Source organism: Xenopus laevis, chromosome 5L, assembly GCF_017654675.1.
Source record: "Xenopus laevis strain J_2021 chromosome 5L, Xenopus_laevis_v10.1, whole genome shotgun sequence".
Lineage (NCBI taxonomy): Eukaryota > Metazoa > Chordata > Amphibia > Anura > Pipidae > Xenopus > Xenopus laevis.
Genome location: NC_054379.1, coordinates 23634852 through 23654514, shown reverse-complemented (window position 1 = coordinate 23654514; position 19663 = coordinate 23634852). Strand labels below are relative to the sequence as shown.

At 42.5% G+C, this 19663-nt stretch overlaps 1 protein-coding gene across 2 annotated transcripts; it reads left to right on the top strand.

The window, feature by feature from the left end:
• The first annotated feature begins 4901 nt into the window (after positions 1-4901).
• On the top strand, positions 4902-19326 carry dlk2.L (delta-like 2 homolog L homeolog). 2 transcript variants are annotated; one of them, XM_041562602.1, is made up of 7 exons: positions 4902-6131; positions 9770-9892; positions 10188-10272; positions 10906-10969; positions 11936-12066; positions 15693-15837; positions 17106-19326. In XM_041562602.1, the coding sequence occupies exons 2-7, from the start codon at positions 9788-9790 to the stop codon at positions 17815-17817; spliced, it is 1242 nt and encodes a 413-aa protein (XP_041418536.1). In that variant the 5' UTR covers positions 4902-6131; positions 9770-9787; the 3' UTR covers positions 17818-19326. The 2 variants fall into 2 exon arrangements, with proteins under 2 accessions (XP_041418536.1, XP_018118215.1); XM_018262726.2 differs by having other exon boundaries at positions 9734-9892.
• Positions 19327-19663: the final 337 nt, after the last annotated feature.

The window sequence follows — 19663 nt, the reverse complement described above, 5'->3', positions numbered from 1 at the left end:
CTGGGCTCAGATTACAGTAGAAAAGGGAGGGGGGTGGGGAAGAGGAGCAAACTGAGCATGCTCTTGCCCAGGGCAATGAGGTTTAAGCTGAAGGCAGGAAGTCTGATACAGAAGCCCATGTGTACACAATAGAAGGAAAGAAATGCAGTTTTTCTTTTGACAGGGGACTCAGAGCAGCATTACTTTGAGGGTTTACTGGTATATTTAGATGGACCTTTCTGATAAGGCTTACTTAGTTTTAACCTTTCCTTCTCCTTTAAGGATAACGCCAACTGCAAAGTGTCTAATAGTATAAAAGAAACCCAGGGTAACTTCTAAGCAACTGAAGGCCTGTCTCACATTGGTGAATGTTGATGTTCATGAGTCCACCATCAGGAGAACACTGAACAGCAATGGTGTGTATGGCAGGGTAGCAAGGAGAAAGCCTTTGCTGTCCCCCTAAAATGTTGCTGTCTGTCTACAGTTTGCTAAAGAGCATGAAGACAAACCAGAAGGATACTGGAAGAATGTTTTGTGGACAGTTGAAACCAAAACAGAACTTTTTGTTACATTTGTTGAACACTGCATTTTAGCATAAGAACTGTATTCTATCTGTGAGAGTGGTGGGAGTGCTCTGGTTTGTTTTGCTGCATCTGGGCCTGGACAGCTTGACATCATTGAAGGAACAATGACTTCTGATCTATTTGAGAGAATTCTAAAGGACAATGTCAAGACATATGTCCATGAGTTGAATCTCAAGAGACAGTGGGTGATGCAGCAAGACAACAATCTTAAACACACACAAGTCGTTCTACCAAAGAATGGTTAAAGAAGAAAAAAGTGAATGTATTGGAATGGCCAAGTCAAAGTCCTAACCTTAATCCAATTGAGATGTTGTGGAAAGACCTAAAGAGAATGGTCCCTATGAGGAAACTCACCAACGTCCAAAAGCTGAAGCTATTCTGTATGGAGGAATTCCTCCAAGTCGATATGCAGGACTGATCAGCAGTAGGGATGGGTGAATTTGCCGCCCGCAAAAATTTTCCAAAATGCATCATCTATGGGCGACAAATTTTTTTTTACGCTCTGCAAATTTTTTTTGATGCTCTGCCAATGTTTTTTGACGCAAGTCATTTTTTTCCTCCCATTGGAGTCTGTGGACATAATTTCCTTGTTGAAAAAATTCATTCATCCCTAATCAACAGTTACCTTTAATGTTTAGCTGCAGTTTTTGCTCAAGCTTTCACACATGACTGTAGAAGGAATATTCAGGGCACACAATAAGCTGTACCATCATACTGTACCACGTAAGGGAAACAATATGACACCTCCTACCCAAATGTATAAATACAAATATGCAGAGAAGGAATGTACTGGGCACACAATAAGCTATACCCTCATTCTGTACTCTCTAAGGCAGTGCTGTCCAACTTCTCTGGTATCGAGGGCCGGAATCTTTCTGGCCTATTTGGTGGAGGACTGATAATGAAGCCAGTCCACTTTAAACCACACCCATGTTAAAACTTTAATGGTGGTAGCACACCAAAAAACAAATGGTTGGTGTTCACTGCAAGGATATCACTCATCACTCATATGTGAAACAAGTTTAAGTCATATTAAGACTTACCCATAAATCCATATGCCTCATCCTTACCGAGCACATGATTAAACATTTTGGGGACCCCTAACAAGTATTTCCAAATGCTCCAGGGAGCCACATACAGGGAGCATAGGGCAGGCAGAGTATGTCACACACAAGGAGCATAGGGCAGGCAGAGTATGGCACACACAAGGAGCATAGGAAAGACAGAATAGAGCAGGAGACAGGGACACCTATCAGAACCACTCTAAAAAGAATAGTTCATACTGGGCTACATACAGTGACACAATGCTGTTGCCCCTCCAGCAGTCTGTATAAGTGTGAACAGGTGAAACACATGGACAGTTTCAGTTCAAGTTTGAGGTGTGAACAGTACAGGGTTTTAAGGGTCTGAACAATAGAAGTGTTACAGGTGTGAACAATGCAGGAGTTTACAGTCTGAATTTGAGGTTTAAACAATGCAGGCGTTAGTAATCTCAGTTCTGATATATTTTAAATTTTACACAAGGTTAGCAGACACAGCAGGTAGACTTTCATGTCGGGGGGCCACACAAGGGGGGGGGGGTCACATGCCCAATGTGGCCAGGGGGCTGCCAGTTGGACAGCACCGCTCTAAGGGAAACACTATGGTACCTCCTACCCATATGTATGAATAAAAATATACAGAGAAGGAATATCCTGGGTATACTCATACTGTACTGTCTATGAGAAATAAACTTTCTGTATGTGACTGTATAGGAGTGACCGGTTGCTGGGGCAGGAAAATAGGACTGACAGTACAAGTAAGACATAGGGTCCCGATGCTTTAATGTATGCGAGTTCCTGGGGCCGCTCTGTGACAAAGCTCAGAACAGCTGCTCCCACGTCCCCCACTGAGCCTGACCCTCAGGTACACAATGTCAAGTGCCAGCTGGGCCCCCACACAGCCTGACCTTGGGCACTTGCCCAGCAGAGGTCACACCAGCTGATAATATTCTGGGTCAGGGGGGCAACATTAACCCTTCTGGAAAAGGGGGAGTGGGATGGAATGTCCACCAAACACAGAACATTCCTTTTCTTTCATCTTCAGTAATCTACTACCTCCTCCCTCCCCGGCCTCATACAATTACACAGGCACAGTCTATCCCACCCTACTGACATAAAGTACCAACTTCCCTCCCCTAATATACTGACATTATTTACCTACCTCTCCCCTCCCCCAATATTCTTACATTTAGTACCAATCTCTCCCCTCCATCTTCCCTGGTATACTGATGAGTCACCTACCTCTCCCCTACTCCTGATATACTGACACGAGTCACCTACCTCTCCCCTACTCCTGATATACTGACACGAGTCACCTACCTCTCCCCTTATCCTGATATACTGACATCAGCTACCTACTTTTCCGCTACGCCCAATATACTGACATTAGGCACCTCCTCTCCCCTCCCCTGATATACTGACATAATTAAGCCACCTACCTCTCCCCTCCCCCAACCTTGGGCTGAGAAACACTCACCCCCATAGTGTGCCTAATCACCATCAATGCTCATGGAACTGTTACCTGCTCCGATAGCACAGTAAGAGCGGTTGGTGCCTCCCCAATGGCTGGTGGATCAATGCCCTGAGCCCTACTCCCTGGTGCCCCTAATGACTGGCATTGTACACGTTCCTGGGAGCCATTCCTAACCTGCTGTTGGCCCACAGGGGAGCAATTTCCATACCCAGCATTTTAGTGGCCCTTAACCCTGTGTCTGCCACTAGAGACATACAAATTACTATATCCACTTAGCTCCATCTCTTTGCTCTGCAGCTCTTTCTATTAGCTCTGCTCTGTCCCCAAGAGCTTGCCGTCTAATGTACAGACTGCTGGAAATGCAACACACAGGTATATTGTAAGTTAGTGCCGTACAGCTATTGTGCTGAGGAAAGAAGTTGTGAGGCCACCAGGCTATCAACCCATTTAACAGAAAAGCTATACTTCCAAATCCTGTGTAGTTCTTGCACTTTTGTACATTTCCACCAATGTTTAATACATTCTATGGGTTGAATTCAACTCCGTTGCCATGGCACTTAGGGAGAGACATTAGTAAAAAGGCCAATTAGAGTGCATACATATAGGTACATTTTTGGAGTGTTCCGTTAATCTCTCCTCCCACACTTCTGTTGCCCCTCCTTGTCATTCTCTAATATCATTTATAGAATCAAGCAGCTCCAACCCAGCAGAGGCTGCCATACATCACATAGCTATTAGACATTTACTGTACAATTGTTTTACCTCTGGGCTGCGAGGTTCCTATAAACAATCAGAGGTCAGATACCATTCCTGCCCCACTGGCACTCATGGGAAAACAACGCAACTCCATGGCTATAAAATACGAGTATATATAATTATATATATTATAGTCGTATACTGTATATAAAATAGGAGTATGTATATGTATATACTGTATATATTTCAGAATATAGAAGTATATATAAAGAATAGGCGTATATATAAAATAGGAGTATATATATAAATATATATATATATATATATATATATATATATATATATATATATATATATATATATATATATATATATATATATATATATATATATATATATATATATATAGGTATGGGCAGCACTCTGTTTTGGAGTTTACCTCAGGTGCAAGGTAAAATGATTAAATAGTAAAAAATGACCAGCAACACTGAGATATCTTGTGAAATGTTCAAAAAGGTGTATTGAAAATTACATGAAAAGGCGTTGTGACGTTATGGTCCACACACTGGATTTTTCTTCAAAATTTTGTCCCGATGTACCCAAAACTGCTTTTGTGCTTATATCCTTTCAGTACTTGAATAAAAAGTTACTTTTTTTACACATTTCCCTGATTTTACATTTTCCTGGATTTTCCATAATTTTTTCCTGGCCTCCTGAAAAACATAAGGTTGAGTGTTTTTATACAGGTCATGGAACTAAGAGGGAACTTCTAATATCCTCATATCCGTACTTTATTTATTATAATACACAAGTTTCAGTGAGTCATGTGACAGAAATTACATCACAACTCACCGTTTATAACTGATGACATCAGAACTCACCGTTTATAAGGATTTAATTTAAAAGATATTCATGGCTTCTGTGTATATATATCTAGTGAGCCCCATGTTTAAAGTGTTGGAGCTTCGCTAGTGCCAAACATTGCCCAGTAGGGACGGCAGTAATATCAGAGGCATGCGGGGCACGCAGGGAATGGGGCTGTAGCCAAACACAGTCGCACGACATTCACACTCTGATCTCTTGTCAAATATAGGAAACAATGGATGGATCCAGTTACGAGGGGTGGGAGTTCTGTGAGACGGATATTGTGGGATAAGTAAAGGGGATCACTGTGAGCACTGGAGTTGGGGGGGGAGATGGGCTAAACATTTGTTTCTATATGTTAATCCCACCCTTCTGTTCTGCTTGGCCTGTGCATGACAATACCCTGCTGCTCGGGCACGGGGCATAAGTTGTGACACACTCCCAGCAGCTGTCCCTGCGCTCCTCACTTTGCTCGGGGGATTAGAAGGGAAGGTGTGTGTCAGCACAAGTGCGTGCCTGCACCACGGATTCCTACTATCCAACAGGGGCTGGCTCCTCTACACACCTCCTTCTGCAGGTAACGTCCTCCAGACTGGTTCCACAAACCATTACCGCTCCCCTCCAACTGCTGGAGGGACACAGCTTCCTAAGGCCCCAGATCTCAGTGGATCCTTCTTACCCTTGGATTACAAGAGCTCAGTACCATCTCCTGGCACAACTCTGGAGAGTTTACCCCATGAAGCTACCTGTTGGGTTGGAGCAGCCCTATTGGGTTTGACCTGCTACTCATATAGGATAGGAGTTCCCTCACCTGCATTTGGGCTCTGTTGCCCCTGCACATCTTGTAACATTGGGTTCAATGGGATCTACCAGGACCACAATGGAACCTTAAGGAGCCAAATTGCTGTATCACCCTGTTCATCCTTCACTTAGGAACATACAGATCTTTTCATCAGATCCTTCTGGTTTGTGGTGTTGGAGGCACAGGGAGACCAAGTGATACCCACAGGAGTTGTATAAGGGGATCTGGAATCCCCAGTGGCCAGTCTCTTGGCCACCCTAGTGCTCTGTACATTGGACTGCCCAAGCCATGACTCTCCTGGAGATAACAGTGGCCTGCTAAGGAGGTCAGGTTCCTTCCTCTGCTTTACTGTACCATGGGACCACTGACTTGTATCTGTGCCTCCCTGGATTATGTCTCGTGAGGGGACCCAGGGACAGAGTATCTACAGACTGAGGTGAAATTTCATAATTACTGTCTCCTGACTTCGCTGGACAATCACTTGGGTCAATTTAGAACTGGACACGTGTGCTTACGCCTGACTGGTTTCACAGTACATTCCCCCAGCACAAACACAGTTTGGACCCACTGTTGGGCACTGTCCCTGCCAAGCAGAACTTCCTATTCTCAGGAATTTGGCTGCCTGCCTGTGAGAAGCCCCTACTTGTCAGGATTACAGCAACTGGGGAGTAAACAGCACTGAACATTAGGAGGTAATTTCCTTATTGTCTACTTACAGTTTCTCCACCACAATGCCCTATGCTCACAATTTACTCACCGCACTGTCCTATGCTCAAAACTTACCAACAGCACTGTCCCATGCTCACAAGTTACCCACAGCACTGTCCCATGCTCACAACTTACCCATCTCACTGTTCCATGCTCACAACTTATCCACAGCACTGTCCTATGCTCACAACTTACCCACAGCACTGTTCCATGTTGACTACTTACCCACCTCACTGTTCCATGCTCAAAACTTACCCACAGCACTGCCCCATGTTCACAACATACCCACAGCACTGCCCCATGTTGACAACTTACCCACCTCACTGTCCCATGCTCACAACTTAACCACAGCACTATCTTATGCGCACAACTTACCCACCGCACTATCCCATGCTCATAACTTACACACCGCACTGTCCCATGCTCACAACTTACCCACCGCACTGGAGTAAACAGCACTGGGAGGTTATTTCCTTATTGTCTACTTACAGTTTCTCCACCACAATGCCCTATGCTCACAATTTACCCAAAGCATTGTCCCATGCTCACAACTTACCCACCGCACTGTCCCATGCTCACAACTTACCAACAGCACTGCCCCATGCTCACAACTTACCCACAGCACTGTCCCATGCTCACAACTTATCCACAGCACTGTTCCATGTTGACTACTTACCCACCTCACTGTCCCATGTTGACTACTTACCCACCTCACTGTTCCATGCTCAAAACTTACCAACAGCACTGCCCAATGCTCACAACTTTCCCACCTCACTGTCCCATGCTCACAACTTACCCACAGCAGACAGCACTATCCTACGCGCACAACTTACTCAACTTACTGCCCCATTCTCACAACGTACCCACCACACTATCCCATGCTCACAACTTACCCATCGCACTACCCTATGCTCACAATTTACGCACCGCACTGTCCCATGCTCACAACTTACCCACCGCACTGCCCCATGCTCACAACTTACCCACTGCACTATCCCATGCTCACAACTTCCACACCACACTATCCTATGTTCACAACTTACCCACCGCACTATACTATGCTCACAACGTACACACAGCACTATCCCATGCTCACAACTTACACACCACACTATCCTGTTTTCACAACTTACCCACCGCACTATACTATGCTCACAACTTACACACTACACTATCCCATGCTCACAACTTACACACCACACTATCCTATGTTCACAACTTACCCACAGCACTGTCCCATGCTTACAACTTACCCACAGCACTGTCCCATGTTGACAACTTACCCACCTCACTGTTCCATGCTCACAACTTACCCACAGCACTGCCCCATGCTCACAACGTACCCACAGCACTGTCCCATGCTCACAACTTACCCACAGCACTGCCCCATGCTCAAAACATACATACTCACAACTTAACCATCACACTACCCTATGCTCACAACTTATGCACCGCACTATCCCATGCACTATCCCATGCTCACAACTTACACACCACACTATCCTATGCTCACAACTTATCCACTGCACTGTCCCAGGGTCCCAATTTACCCACCACACTGTCGTATGCTTGCAACTTACCCACTGCAACCACAAGACTGAACCCTATTCTGCACAGCATTCTACTCTCATCACTATTTACTTGACAGTAGCCGCCTATTCACAACTGACCCACTAGTCAGTACTCTACTCACAACGTGGCCTGGCTATCCAACTAACAAGCTACACATGTTCCTACCCACAATAACCATGCATGTGCCAACACTGGCTGGCGACTATTGGCTTGTGTACAGAGGTCATAGGAAGAGCCTGCCCAATCAGAATATGGTTAGTGATCGTTCCAGAAAAGGACTGTGTCGCGCCATTGATGCACTACTCTTCTGATATATATATATATATATATATATATATATATATATATATATATATATATATATATATATATATATATATATATATATATATACATGATATATATACATAGTATCTACATAGGCCGATACAGAGCATACTTGCCCAGAGACCAAATAACAAAATGGAGCCAGTGCTTTGACAACCTCAACAAACAAGGAGACCTTTGTGCATTTTGCAATGTAATAGAAAGGGAAGAAAAGCTTGCAATTGCTCCCATTTATATTGAATAGTAATTGCAAAGCGCTAGGCACTGCCATGTGACAGGTGGGTATCAGTACCACAGGTTTTCTAGAGATACACGTCTGTCACTTGGAAGGATACAGCACCAGATTCAGTTTGAGGGTCAATTCCTCCCTAATACAGAGGTCTGTGCCATGCCCTATTACATGACATATTGCATGCCTAATTACATGAGCAGCACATGTGATACCAAGGCCGTGTGCCCCAGTCCAGTGCCTCGCTCTATAAATCTGACTCTCAGCAGCTCCGCCTGGGGGTTTCTGCTTATTTTCTGCCCCCCATTTGGAACAATTGACACTCTCTCAGTGCTTATGTTTCCTATTGTGACAGAACTATTATAGACCCATCCACTCCTCCTGCCTGGCACCTGTGCCCAATCTATCTGGGCAGTGGGCATGCCAGTACATTGTACTTTCACCCATAAATTATTTTTTGAAGCTTGCTCAGCCCCCCCTGGTCTCACGCTTTGTGCCCTAACCTTACTGACTGCAAGCTTCCTACTAAAGCCTTTAATTGCAAGCTTTGTGGTACAGCATTAATGATTGCAAGCTTTGTGCTACAGCCATAATGATTGCAAACGCTGCACTCCAGCCATGATTGCAGGCACTCCACTACAGCAATAATGTTTGCAAGAGCTCCACTACAGCCATAATGATTGCAAACTCTGCGCTATATCCATACTGATTGCAAGCTCTGCGCTACAGCCATAATGTTGCAAGCTCTGCGCTACATCCATGATTGCAAGCTCTGCACTACAGCCATAATGATTGCAAGCTCTGCCCTACAGTCATAATTATTGCAAGCTCTGTGCTAAGCTATAATGATGCCAAGTTCTGGGTTACAGCCTTATTGATTGCAATACTACTACTGTTACAGCCATAATATATGCATGCTACATTCTTTCAAGAAATCTGATCGCCTCCCTTGTATAGTTGACATTAAAAAAGTGGTAAATAGGTTAGAAATACGCAGAAGAGCTAGCAATTATATTGCTTGTCACAGCAGTGCCCTCTGCTGGCAGCATAATTTGTTCCATCTCCTGTAGTAGGAGCCTAAGGAGTTGTGACCTCTATAGTGCCCTCTTGTGGTAGCAACTGAATACTAGTGGCAGCAATGAAACACAGTAAGAACCAGCTGTATTATGTTCAGCCCTTCGTTCCCATACTTACTATTGGGTCAGCAGAGGAACAGAAGAAAAAGAGAATGAATTGGGATTCAGTCTCCAGTTCACCTGCAAATCTCAGCCTAGCTGCCAGTGTGATATACCCGATAGCTAAGCAATCATATACGGTACAAAAGGGGATTTAGCAGAAAGTAAGTACAATTTTGGGAAAGTTCCCCTTAAATACCCTTTAGTTTACATTGGTATAAGAGATACATGGTTGGACCTTTCTTTTGCCAATGCAGGTCTGTCTCTCTTCTTGTACCTGCAGGATACCACTGACGTTTGCAATGTTTGGGTATTTCAGCACAACCAGACTTTCCTTATGAGCACACCCTGGGCCACTCATTGGCTATGGAATCTGCTACTTCTATTTGTGTCCCTGGCAACCTGTAACCCACTGGACACCCCCTGTGCCCCCCTATTGAAGGTGAGTCTGTGGGGTTTGGACAGCACTATAGGTCTCTGTCTACAGACTATGGATCCCACAGGTTATGTTGGAAATGTATATAAAGATTCAGTGTAGGCACATTGAGGGACACACCAGTTGTGCTGGAAGTGTATATAAGGATTTTGGGGAGTGCAGTGCACATTGAGGGACACACCAGTTGTGCTGGGAGTGTATATAAGGATTTTGGCGTGTGCAGTGCACATTGAGGGACACACATTATGCTGGGAGTGTTTATTTAGCACAATACATACCTACAATCTCTCTCTGCCTACAGACTCTGCTGACCATGCTCTGCTGGCTCCGGCTCCTGCTTCCTGCCGTGTGTTTGCTCCTGTCTCTGCATCAGATTTCTGCACAAGGTATGATCAGCACCAGCAGCCTGCGCACCTTATACACTCCTACCCCACAACACAATCTGCTCACCTCTGCTCTGGAACCCAACAATACATATGTCTAGTCCAGCCTGCTCTAGAACCCAAGAGCACAGAAGTCTGCACACTCCTATTTTCACTCTGCAGTCACACACTTCCCATCATCCAACAAATCCATCCCAACATGTCACGGGCCACTAATCAGGGGGAAGAATGCCTAGCTTCCAATCTATTATTTGGTTGGCAGGGTTACTGACCCTAGCAACCAGACAGAAATTTTTTAGTTTAAATCAAAACATTAAACCCCATTGGTGAGTTGTTTAACTGACTGTTATGTTTTGGTAGAGTATAACAGTGCTTTATTAGCAGAGTCATGCAGCCATTACACAACAGTAAGCTTTCACTTTTAAGCTACCAGGAAGTATGCACAGTATAAGTATGAGCACAGTGACATCTACAGGCCATTTGTATAAACACCACACTGACTTTCTTGCCCAACATGTCTAAAGGGCAATTTAAAGGTGAACTTCCCATTTACTTTCACTCAAATACACATGGTGTGGAGTGTGGAGAAGAATTTGGAAGAAGGCATGTGACTCTAACAGGAATGTTCTCTTGCAGCTGACGAGTGCAGTGAGCGCTGTGATCTCTATCACGGACACTGTGACCAGGACGGAGAGTGCAGGTAGGTGCGGAGAACCATCCTTATGGAGCATGGGATCCCCTGGGTACTGAACTCAGAGTGGCCCCACAGCACGAAAGCTAAAGGAAAACTATACCCCCAAAATGAATATTTAAGTAACAGATGGTTTATATCAAAGTGGCATATTAAAGAATCTTAAGTAAATATTGCCCTTTTACATCTCTTGCCTTGAACCACCATTTTGTGATGATGCCTTCGGAGATCACCTGACCAAAAATACTACAACTCTAACTGTAACAGGAAGAAGTGTGGACGCAAAATACAGAACTCTGTCTGTTAATTGGTTCATATGACCTTACATGTATGGTTTTTTTGTGTGCACCGTGAATCATACGATCCCAAGGGACGGCCCTTATTTTTTAAAATGGCAATTTTCTATTTATGATTACCCAATGGCACATACTACTAAAAAAGTATATTATTATGAAAATGGTTTATTTACATGAAGCAGGGTTTTACATTTGAGCTGTTTTTATGCAATATCTTTTTTATAGAGACCTACATTGTTTGAGGGGTATATTTTTCCTTTAAGTTGGACAGTGCTGCTTAATAATTGGACCCACTATGTATGTTTGTCCTAGCCCTCAACACCCTTGTCTCCTTACCATTAGGATGCCCCATATTATCTCCCAGGAGCTTTGTGTTCTGGCATCAGATAGTTCTTTAGTGTTAGTAGATGCAACCTAACTCCATGTGTTCTGTCCTTCCCTAATTCTAATTCAGATACTCTTGGGTAACTCCAGTGGTGTAAACAGGTGTTACTGACCCCCCAGAAAATTCAATTTATGGCCCCAAAACATTTTTAAGTTGACATTTTCTACCAAGATATATTAAAATTGCTCAATAATTATGGCTTTACAAGGCCCTCTACATTCTTGGGCTCCCCTGCAACCTCAGGGTCTGCTTCCTCTGTACTCAGACCCTTAACCCTCTGTTCTTGCTCTGTAGGTGCGACCCTGGCTGGGACGGTAAGTTTTGTGAGGACTGCGTGAGGATGCCAGGCTGTGCCCATGGATCATGTCATCAACCGTGGCAATGTATGTGCCACAATGGCTGGGCTGGCAAGTTCTGTGATAAAGGTTGGTCCAATATATTGCTGGCTGCTCACTTAATGCACCCCCCCCCCGCACACACAACCCACCACCAGACACAGAATCATACACCCACTGTGCACAATGAAACCTTGTTCTACTTGGACTAGGCAAGATTTGGAGAAGCCACACTCCACACAAACCCAAAGGGGATTAAGTATCCTGGTGCCCAGCGAAAGAGGAATCGGACACCTCATGTCATAGGTAAGAAGAATTTCACTGGCACATAGGAGTGCGGTAGTAGGGCAAGCCCTTGCAATTTTACTAATGCAGTGGTGCAATGTTTCAGGGTCACACCCCCCCAAAACGTTGCACCACTGCATTAATAAAATTGCAAGGGCTTGCCCTACTACTGCAACTCCTGTGTGCCAATGAAATTCTTCCTACTTGGACCAGGCCCATAAATCTTTTTCCCATGATCTTGCAAAGGATTGAGAACTAGGAGCCAAAAGAAAGAGCTGGTGCCAGAGTTTTACTGACCTGCTCAGTATCATCAATACAATGGGGTTGCTGGTTCCTGAGTTGTGACTATATTTGTCTGTAGGTAGGAGTTGGGCACTGGATTCAATTACCCAGGGGTGCTTGCTATTTGGCCTTATGCAAATGCACCCAAGTTAGATCCATTGTGTGTTTATAAAAATACTGCTATTTGTTGCACAATTTTTGTTGGCTCTTCCATCAAAGGTGCCCAAGCGTAATGCAGTCTGAAGTGGTTCGTTTGTTTTGAGTTTAGTATAGTGGCCTTTTAAAAGTACAGTAAAAAAGGGTAAGTTATTCCTAGCAAGACACTCATGTTGTCCCTTGTTTGCTTATCATCCTTTCTCCGCTGTAGTCCAGGCACAACTAGTTCTAGTGTGGGAGTCAATGCAGCTGCAGACGCAGTAGTAAATAACGGACATGAACATACATGTTAGTTACCCTTTAATAGAAAGGGTGATATTTGAAACACAGCCTTTTACTCTTAAAGATATAATTGTTTTTTTTTTCCACTAGAATTCATTAAAGGCAGAAGTGGTTGAGACTTGCTAGCAGCTGGAATAGTTTGGTATTTCCGCCCTCCCCCCCACATGCGATATTGAGCCAGGTGCTCAGAATATGAGGGAAAGAATATTAATCCCTTAATGACTTCAACTTGCAGGAAACCTACTTATTTCTATACACTGGGGGCACAGTAAATCCTTATCCTATCACCCTACTTTCGTTGGGTTTTAGCCCTCGGCAATATTCTGACTGCTCAGCATTAGACAGTCTTCAACCTACAGCGGAGCTGGGCAATACATAGACTTGTTATTAGGGATGCACCCAATCCACTATTTTGGAATTCGGCCGAACCCCCGAATCCTTTGCGAAAGATTCGGCAGAATCCCGAACCAAATCCTAATTTGCATATGCAAATTAGGGGTGGGAAAGGGAAAATATTTTTTACTTCCTTGTTTTGTGACAAATAGTCACACAATCTCCCTCCCCGCGCAAATTAGGATTCGGATTGGCCAGGCAGAAGAATCCGAATCCTGCTGAAAAAGGCTGAATCCTGGATTCAGTGCATCCCTACTTGTTATGTACAGGGGATACAAACACTGCTCATGTACAGGGAATAAGCAGTCTGACTGTAGGTGCAAGGGCAGATGGGGGAAATAATTTGGCAACTGGAAATTAAAGGGGTTGTTTACTTTTTGATTAACTTTTAATATGATGTAGAGAGTGATATTCTGAGACAATTTGTAATTGGTTTTCATTTTTTATTATTTGTGGTTTTTGAGTTATTTAGCTTTTTTATTCAGCAGCTCTCCAGTCTGCAATTTCAGCCATCTGATTGCTAAGGTCCAAATTACCCTAACAACCATGCATTGATTTGAATAAGAGGCTGGGATATGAAAAGAGGAGAAAGAGGAGTAATAAAAAGTAGCAATAACATAAAGAGGCACATTTATTAAAGGTCGAATTTCAAATTCATGTACGTTTTTAAAAACTCCCCTAAACTCACATAAATTCAAATTCGACCAATAGAAATGTAATAATGAAATCACATTTTTTTAAACTCAGATGAATTAAACTGACCTGAAAACTCGAATCGAATTTGATTTGAATTTAAAAACTCGATTCGAAAAAATTGAATGTCAAGATGGCTGCAAACAACTCTAAATTGATCCCTGGACCTCTCCCATTGACTTAAACAGCAATTTGGCAAGTTTTAGGAGGCAAATTGGAGTTCTTAAAGGATAATTAAACCTTTAAAATAAGTTAATGTCAAATTGATGAGGGGGCTATTCTAAGCACTTTTGCAATGTACTTTCATTTTTTTTTTTCTTAATTCCAAGATATTTAAGGATACAAGTACTGTTACTATGAATGAATTTTGTTATAACAACGCCACCTGCTGGTCATTTTCCCACCAGTCTGACCACCAAGTAGTCAAGGAAGTTGTCAGGCGACAGAAAGAGGCTGCTCTGATGTTCTTCTGCTTAGGAAAGAGTGAGAAAGATTTCTAATTTTATTCCTGAGCAGAAGAACATCAGAACAGTCTCTTTCATTCTCCTGACAACTTCCTTGACTACTTGGTGGTCAGACTGGTGGGGAAATGACCAGCAGGTGGTGCTGTTGTAACAAAATTCATTCATAGTAACAGTACATGTATCCTTTAAAGGGGTGGTTCACCTTTAAGGTAACTTTTAGTATGTTATTGTAACTTTACAATTGGTTTTCATTATTTATTTATTATAGTTTTATAGTTATTTGCCATTTTCTTCTGACTCTTTGCAGCTTTCAAATGGGCGTCGCTGACCCCTTCTATAAAGCAAATGCTCTGTAAGGCTACAAATGTATTGTCATTGCAATTTTGTTATTACTCACCTTTCTATTAAGGCCTCTCCTATTCATATTCCAGTCTCTTATTCAAATCAATGCATGGTTGCTAGGGTAATTTGGACCCTAGCTACCAGATTGCAAACAATGCAAATTTAAGAGCTGTTCAATAAAAAGCTAAATAACTCAAAAACCATAAATAATAAAAAATGAAAACCAATTGCAAATTGTCTCAGAATATCACACTCTACATCATATTAAAGTTATCCCAAAGGTGAACAACCCCTTTAATATCTTGGAATTAAAAAAAAGTAATGAATTTATTATATTATAATGAATTTACATTTCAAAAGTGCTTAGAATAACCCCCTCATCAATTTTACATTCATTTATTTTAAAGGTTTACTTATCCTTTAAAGGGCCAGAGTATGATAAATCTCGAAAATCAAATTCAATTTTTTTTTTTTTACAAAACTCTAATTGAATTTGAATAACTCCCTAGTCGAATTTGACAGGTTTGACCATAAAAAAAAAACGAAAATTTGAATTTTCAATTCAACCTTTGATAAATCTGCCCATAAATGTGTAACTTTAGAGAACATTTTTTTTTTTTTAGATGGGGTCAGTCATCCCCATTTGAAATCTGGAAGAGTCAGGAAAAAGAAACTATGAAAGATAAATAAAGTCCACTTGTGAAATTGCTTAGAATTGGCCATTCTATCATTTAATTTAAAGGGGAAAAAACCCTTTAAAGAATCAAGGGGATGCAGTGCTATATACCTAAACATATGCATTTCTCCTCTTCCCTGCAGACTTGCACATGTGCAATCACTCCAACCCCTGCCAGAACGAGGGTGTGTGCATCATCGACTCTGATGGAGAATTCTCCTGTATCTGCCCAGAGCCTTTCTACGGGAGGACGTGTGAGCTGAAGAGGGGGCCATGTGAAAAAGCAAGGTGAGAGTGGGGTGCACAGAATTAGGGGGCTTTCTGGGGAAGGATCCTATTGGCCTGATCATGGCATGGGCCATTTGCAGCTATATATTTAATAGAGGGGATGTTCTAGGTGTATTTTTGAGATGTAGCACTTTACGATTACTGGATAAATAAAACCCTGGGACATATTTGGTTCAATTATAAAGACTGATGTGATATTAAATTAACACAGCACGGCAGAGAAAGAGACAACCATTCACTTTTTAAGAAAATAGCTAATCACTGGGCAATGTTTTCTAAGTTGGTGCACATAATTTAAATACATATGAACACTGTGGGTGTAAACAGCACAAAAAAAAACCTTTTAAATAATGCATGTGCAATAAGTTTATTTTAAATACTGCACTATATTATTTTTATCTGTTCTTGACCTATGGTCTTTGAGGTATACAGCAAGCTTTTTGTGGAAAGCAATAAAAAATTCTGCACGGTTTCTGAAATCACGTTAAAGGGGAACTATCACGAAAATAAACATTTAATATAAGCTTCGTCATACTGAAATAAGAAACGTTCTAAATACAATCAATTAAAACAGGGACTGTTTCTGAAATAATCAAGTTTATATTCAATATTCCTCTCTCAGCATCTGTTTCTCTTAATTCTGTCTTCTTGCAGTAGTTGGGTGTCAAATGAATGATCCAATATATCTTATAGGGGGAGCTCCCTTTCCTAGCAGATGTATTAGAGCTCACTCTAACAAAATAACTGCTTTTTGCACAAATCCTGCATGTAGAGAGACAGGATTTCTGGTGATTTTAATAGAGTGAGCTCTAATACATCTTCTAGGCAAAAGAATATATTGGATCATTCATCTGACACCCAACCCAAGATATATTGGATCATTCATCTGACACCCAACTCCTGAATGAAGACAGAATGAGGAGAAACAGATGCCGAGAGAGGAATTGTGAAGATAAACTTGATTATTTCAGAAACAGTATAGAATTTTTAATTGATTGTATTTAGAAAGTTTCTTATTTCAGTATGACGAAGCTTGTATTAAATGTTTATTTTCGTGATAGTTCCCCTTTAACATGATCAATATCCATCGAGTGACAAGAGTCACAAATGTTGTAGATGTTCAGTGTAGATACCTGTATCCATGTTGTTGAGCCATGCCATAGTCTGAAGTCAGGGGTATATTTTTTGGGTATAGGGTATGCCAGGCCAGACTTTAACTTGCTCACCCCATTAATAAGAAATGAGTAAAACTCAATATTGCTCTGCAGATTTCCATGCCTGAACAGTGGAACTTGCCACGACGCTGGTGGATTTGCAGACACATTTACCTGCCGCTGCCTGGCTGGATACACTGGAGAGCTTTGTCAGACTGATGTGGACGACTGTCTAATGCGACCTTGCGCCAATGGAGCGACGTGTCACGATGGAATAAATCGCTTTTCTTGTGAGTGTCCCTCTGGCTTCCAGGGGCGCTTCTGTACAATTAACATCGATGACTGTGCAAGGCAACCGTGCCATAATAATGGGCGGTGCTATGACCGTGTGGGGGACTATGAATGCTACTGCCCAGAGGGATTCATGGGAAAATCCTGTGAGATTCCCATACCCAAACCTACATGGGACTATGACGTGAGGTCATCACCTAAAAGCGATGAAACTGCACACAAACATGGCAGGGTCACTCGTCCAACACTAGTGAGGACTTTGGAGAGCAGCAGACAGACCCAGGGCACGATCTCAGTGAAGGAGGTTGTCACCCAGGTGGAGAAGAGTTTGACCACATTGCAGCTGGTACTTGTGATAGTCTTTAGTGCTATAACTGCTATTGCCATGCTCTTCACTATAACCATAGTCCTGGTGTGTAGGAACAGAAGCAACAGACAGGTTACCCATCACTGCTACAATTTATCCGGGGCAAAGACTCAATATCAGGAATGCCAAGATTCTTCCCTTGATCATCGTAAAACCACAGAGTTGTGATGCTAGGAAAGGAAGAAGTAAATAAAATGGGCAAAAGTGACCAACAATCTATGTGGATACTGGGAAAATGGAAGCAAAAATGTGCAGCAAGAGACAATCTTACAGGGTAGGTCCAATTGGGCAGAATCCTGGTCTTAGTTGCATTAGCCCCAATAGGGTAAGTGAATCCAACTGCCCCAATACAGAGCTCTGATTCTCTGTACCTGCTCTTGGGCTGCTCTCTTTCTCATCATCAGGTAGAATAAGACAATCTAATCCCCCTCATTACTTTCCCAGGTACAGAGCTCTGATTCTCTGTACTTTTTCCAATGGTCAGGCAGGGTAAGCCAATCCAATCACCACTCTCTGTCTCACTGTACCTGATGAAGACTGCACTCCATTGTAAATGATCATGCTTAACAAGCAATGAAGTCAATCAGATATGTAAAATTACCTCTCTCCTGCCACATTTACAGTAACAACCCAAATTCACCACTAAACTGAATAGCTAATTTCAAGGGTCCCGGTTCAGGTATAGCTAAAATCCCACCCATATTTACTGGCTTATGGCAAATTTGAACATAGATCTGTAATATGCATAATGGGTGGTGCCGAAACTGCAGTTCAGATGTCAAAGTCAAGAAATAATGTCTGTGTGAATGCGATGATGCAGATTTTCTGGTTATGGGAAATAAAGCAGACCAGGAGAAGGAAGTAAAGTAAATCAGAGCTTTGTACATGGGTAAATAATGGGGGAGACTGGATTCACTTACCCTTTCTGGCCATGGGAAATAGAGCAGCCTTGGAGCAGGAAGGAGAGAACTAGAGCCTTGTACCTGGGTTCAGAGATTGTATTCACTTTCTCAGGTGTAGTTTCCTATGAAGCTTAAAACAAGCCAGATTTTATGCTAGATGGTTATCCCCTTTAATACCCCACCACAGGGTAGATACAAGGAGTGGACAGACGTAGGTGTGGGATCTCTGACAATACACTGTGATGTACACTTAAAAATAGCGATGCACTACGGAGGCCAAAATCACTGGCGATGATTGGTCTCCCCTCCTAGGAGCTGAGGACTGGCTCACTGGGAGTAATTTATAAGGACAGCTTCTTGAGACTGCACAATGTTATAGAGCCCAAACTCTGGCAGTGGAAAGGGTGAGGGGCCCTTGTTGACTGTGAAGAAAAACAGCAACTTTGACCAAATGTCAAGGCTGGAATCTTTTGTATCGTTACAGGACTGCTTTTTCTATTATATCTCGTGTGCATTGAGGAGTGCATAACTCAACTGCCTAAGCCATTTCCCAGCATGCACAGTGGCATAAAGCTGGATGGCAAATTGCAAAAGGATGCATCAGAATGCAAAAAGTACAAATGATTTCATATGAAGCCTGTTTGTGGACTTGTCATTAGTGATGGGCGAATCTGTCCTGTTTCGATATGCCAAGAGAACTCCGGAAAAAATTTGTGAAACGGCATAAAATTTTCATAACACATTGAAGTCAATGTTCGGAAAAATTATTTTGATGCGCGACAATTTTGACATGAGCGACATTTTTTTATACGCACAACTCTTTTGTCCAAATGCATTGGGTGTCCGAATAATTTTGACATGTGACAATTTTGACAAGAGACAATTTTTTTGTTGCAGCGAATAATCCCACAACGAATTTTTGCGACAGTTTCACAAAAACATTAGCCCACGCTGGAATCCAGAAATTTGCCACTAATCCATGCCTGATGAATAAATTCACCCATCACTACTTCGTGTTTTTACACACACGTATCAGCACATAGCTCACTCTATGAACAGGACATTTCCTTAATAAATATTTGTATTTATACATGGGGTGGGGAGCTGCCATA

What these genes read in the sequence shown, in the direction of transcription:
- dlk2.L (XM_041562602.1), top strand. Translation starts at nt 9,788, where the DNA reads ATGAGCACACCCTGGGCCACTCATTGGCTATGGAATCTGCTACTTCTA. An exon ending in CCTGTGCCCCCCTATTGAAG is followed by an intron (nt 9,893 to 10,187) that starts GTGAGTCTGTGG and finishes CTCTGCCTACAG; the next exon opens with ACTCTGCTGACCATGCTCTG. An exon ending in GACCAGGACGGAGAGTGCAG is followed by an intron (nt 10,970 to 11,935) that starts GTAGGTGCGGAG and finishes CTTGCTCTGTAG; the next exon opens with GTGCGACCCTGGCTGGGACG.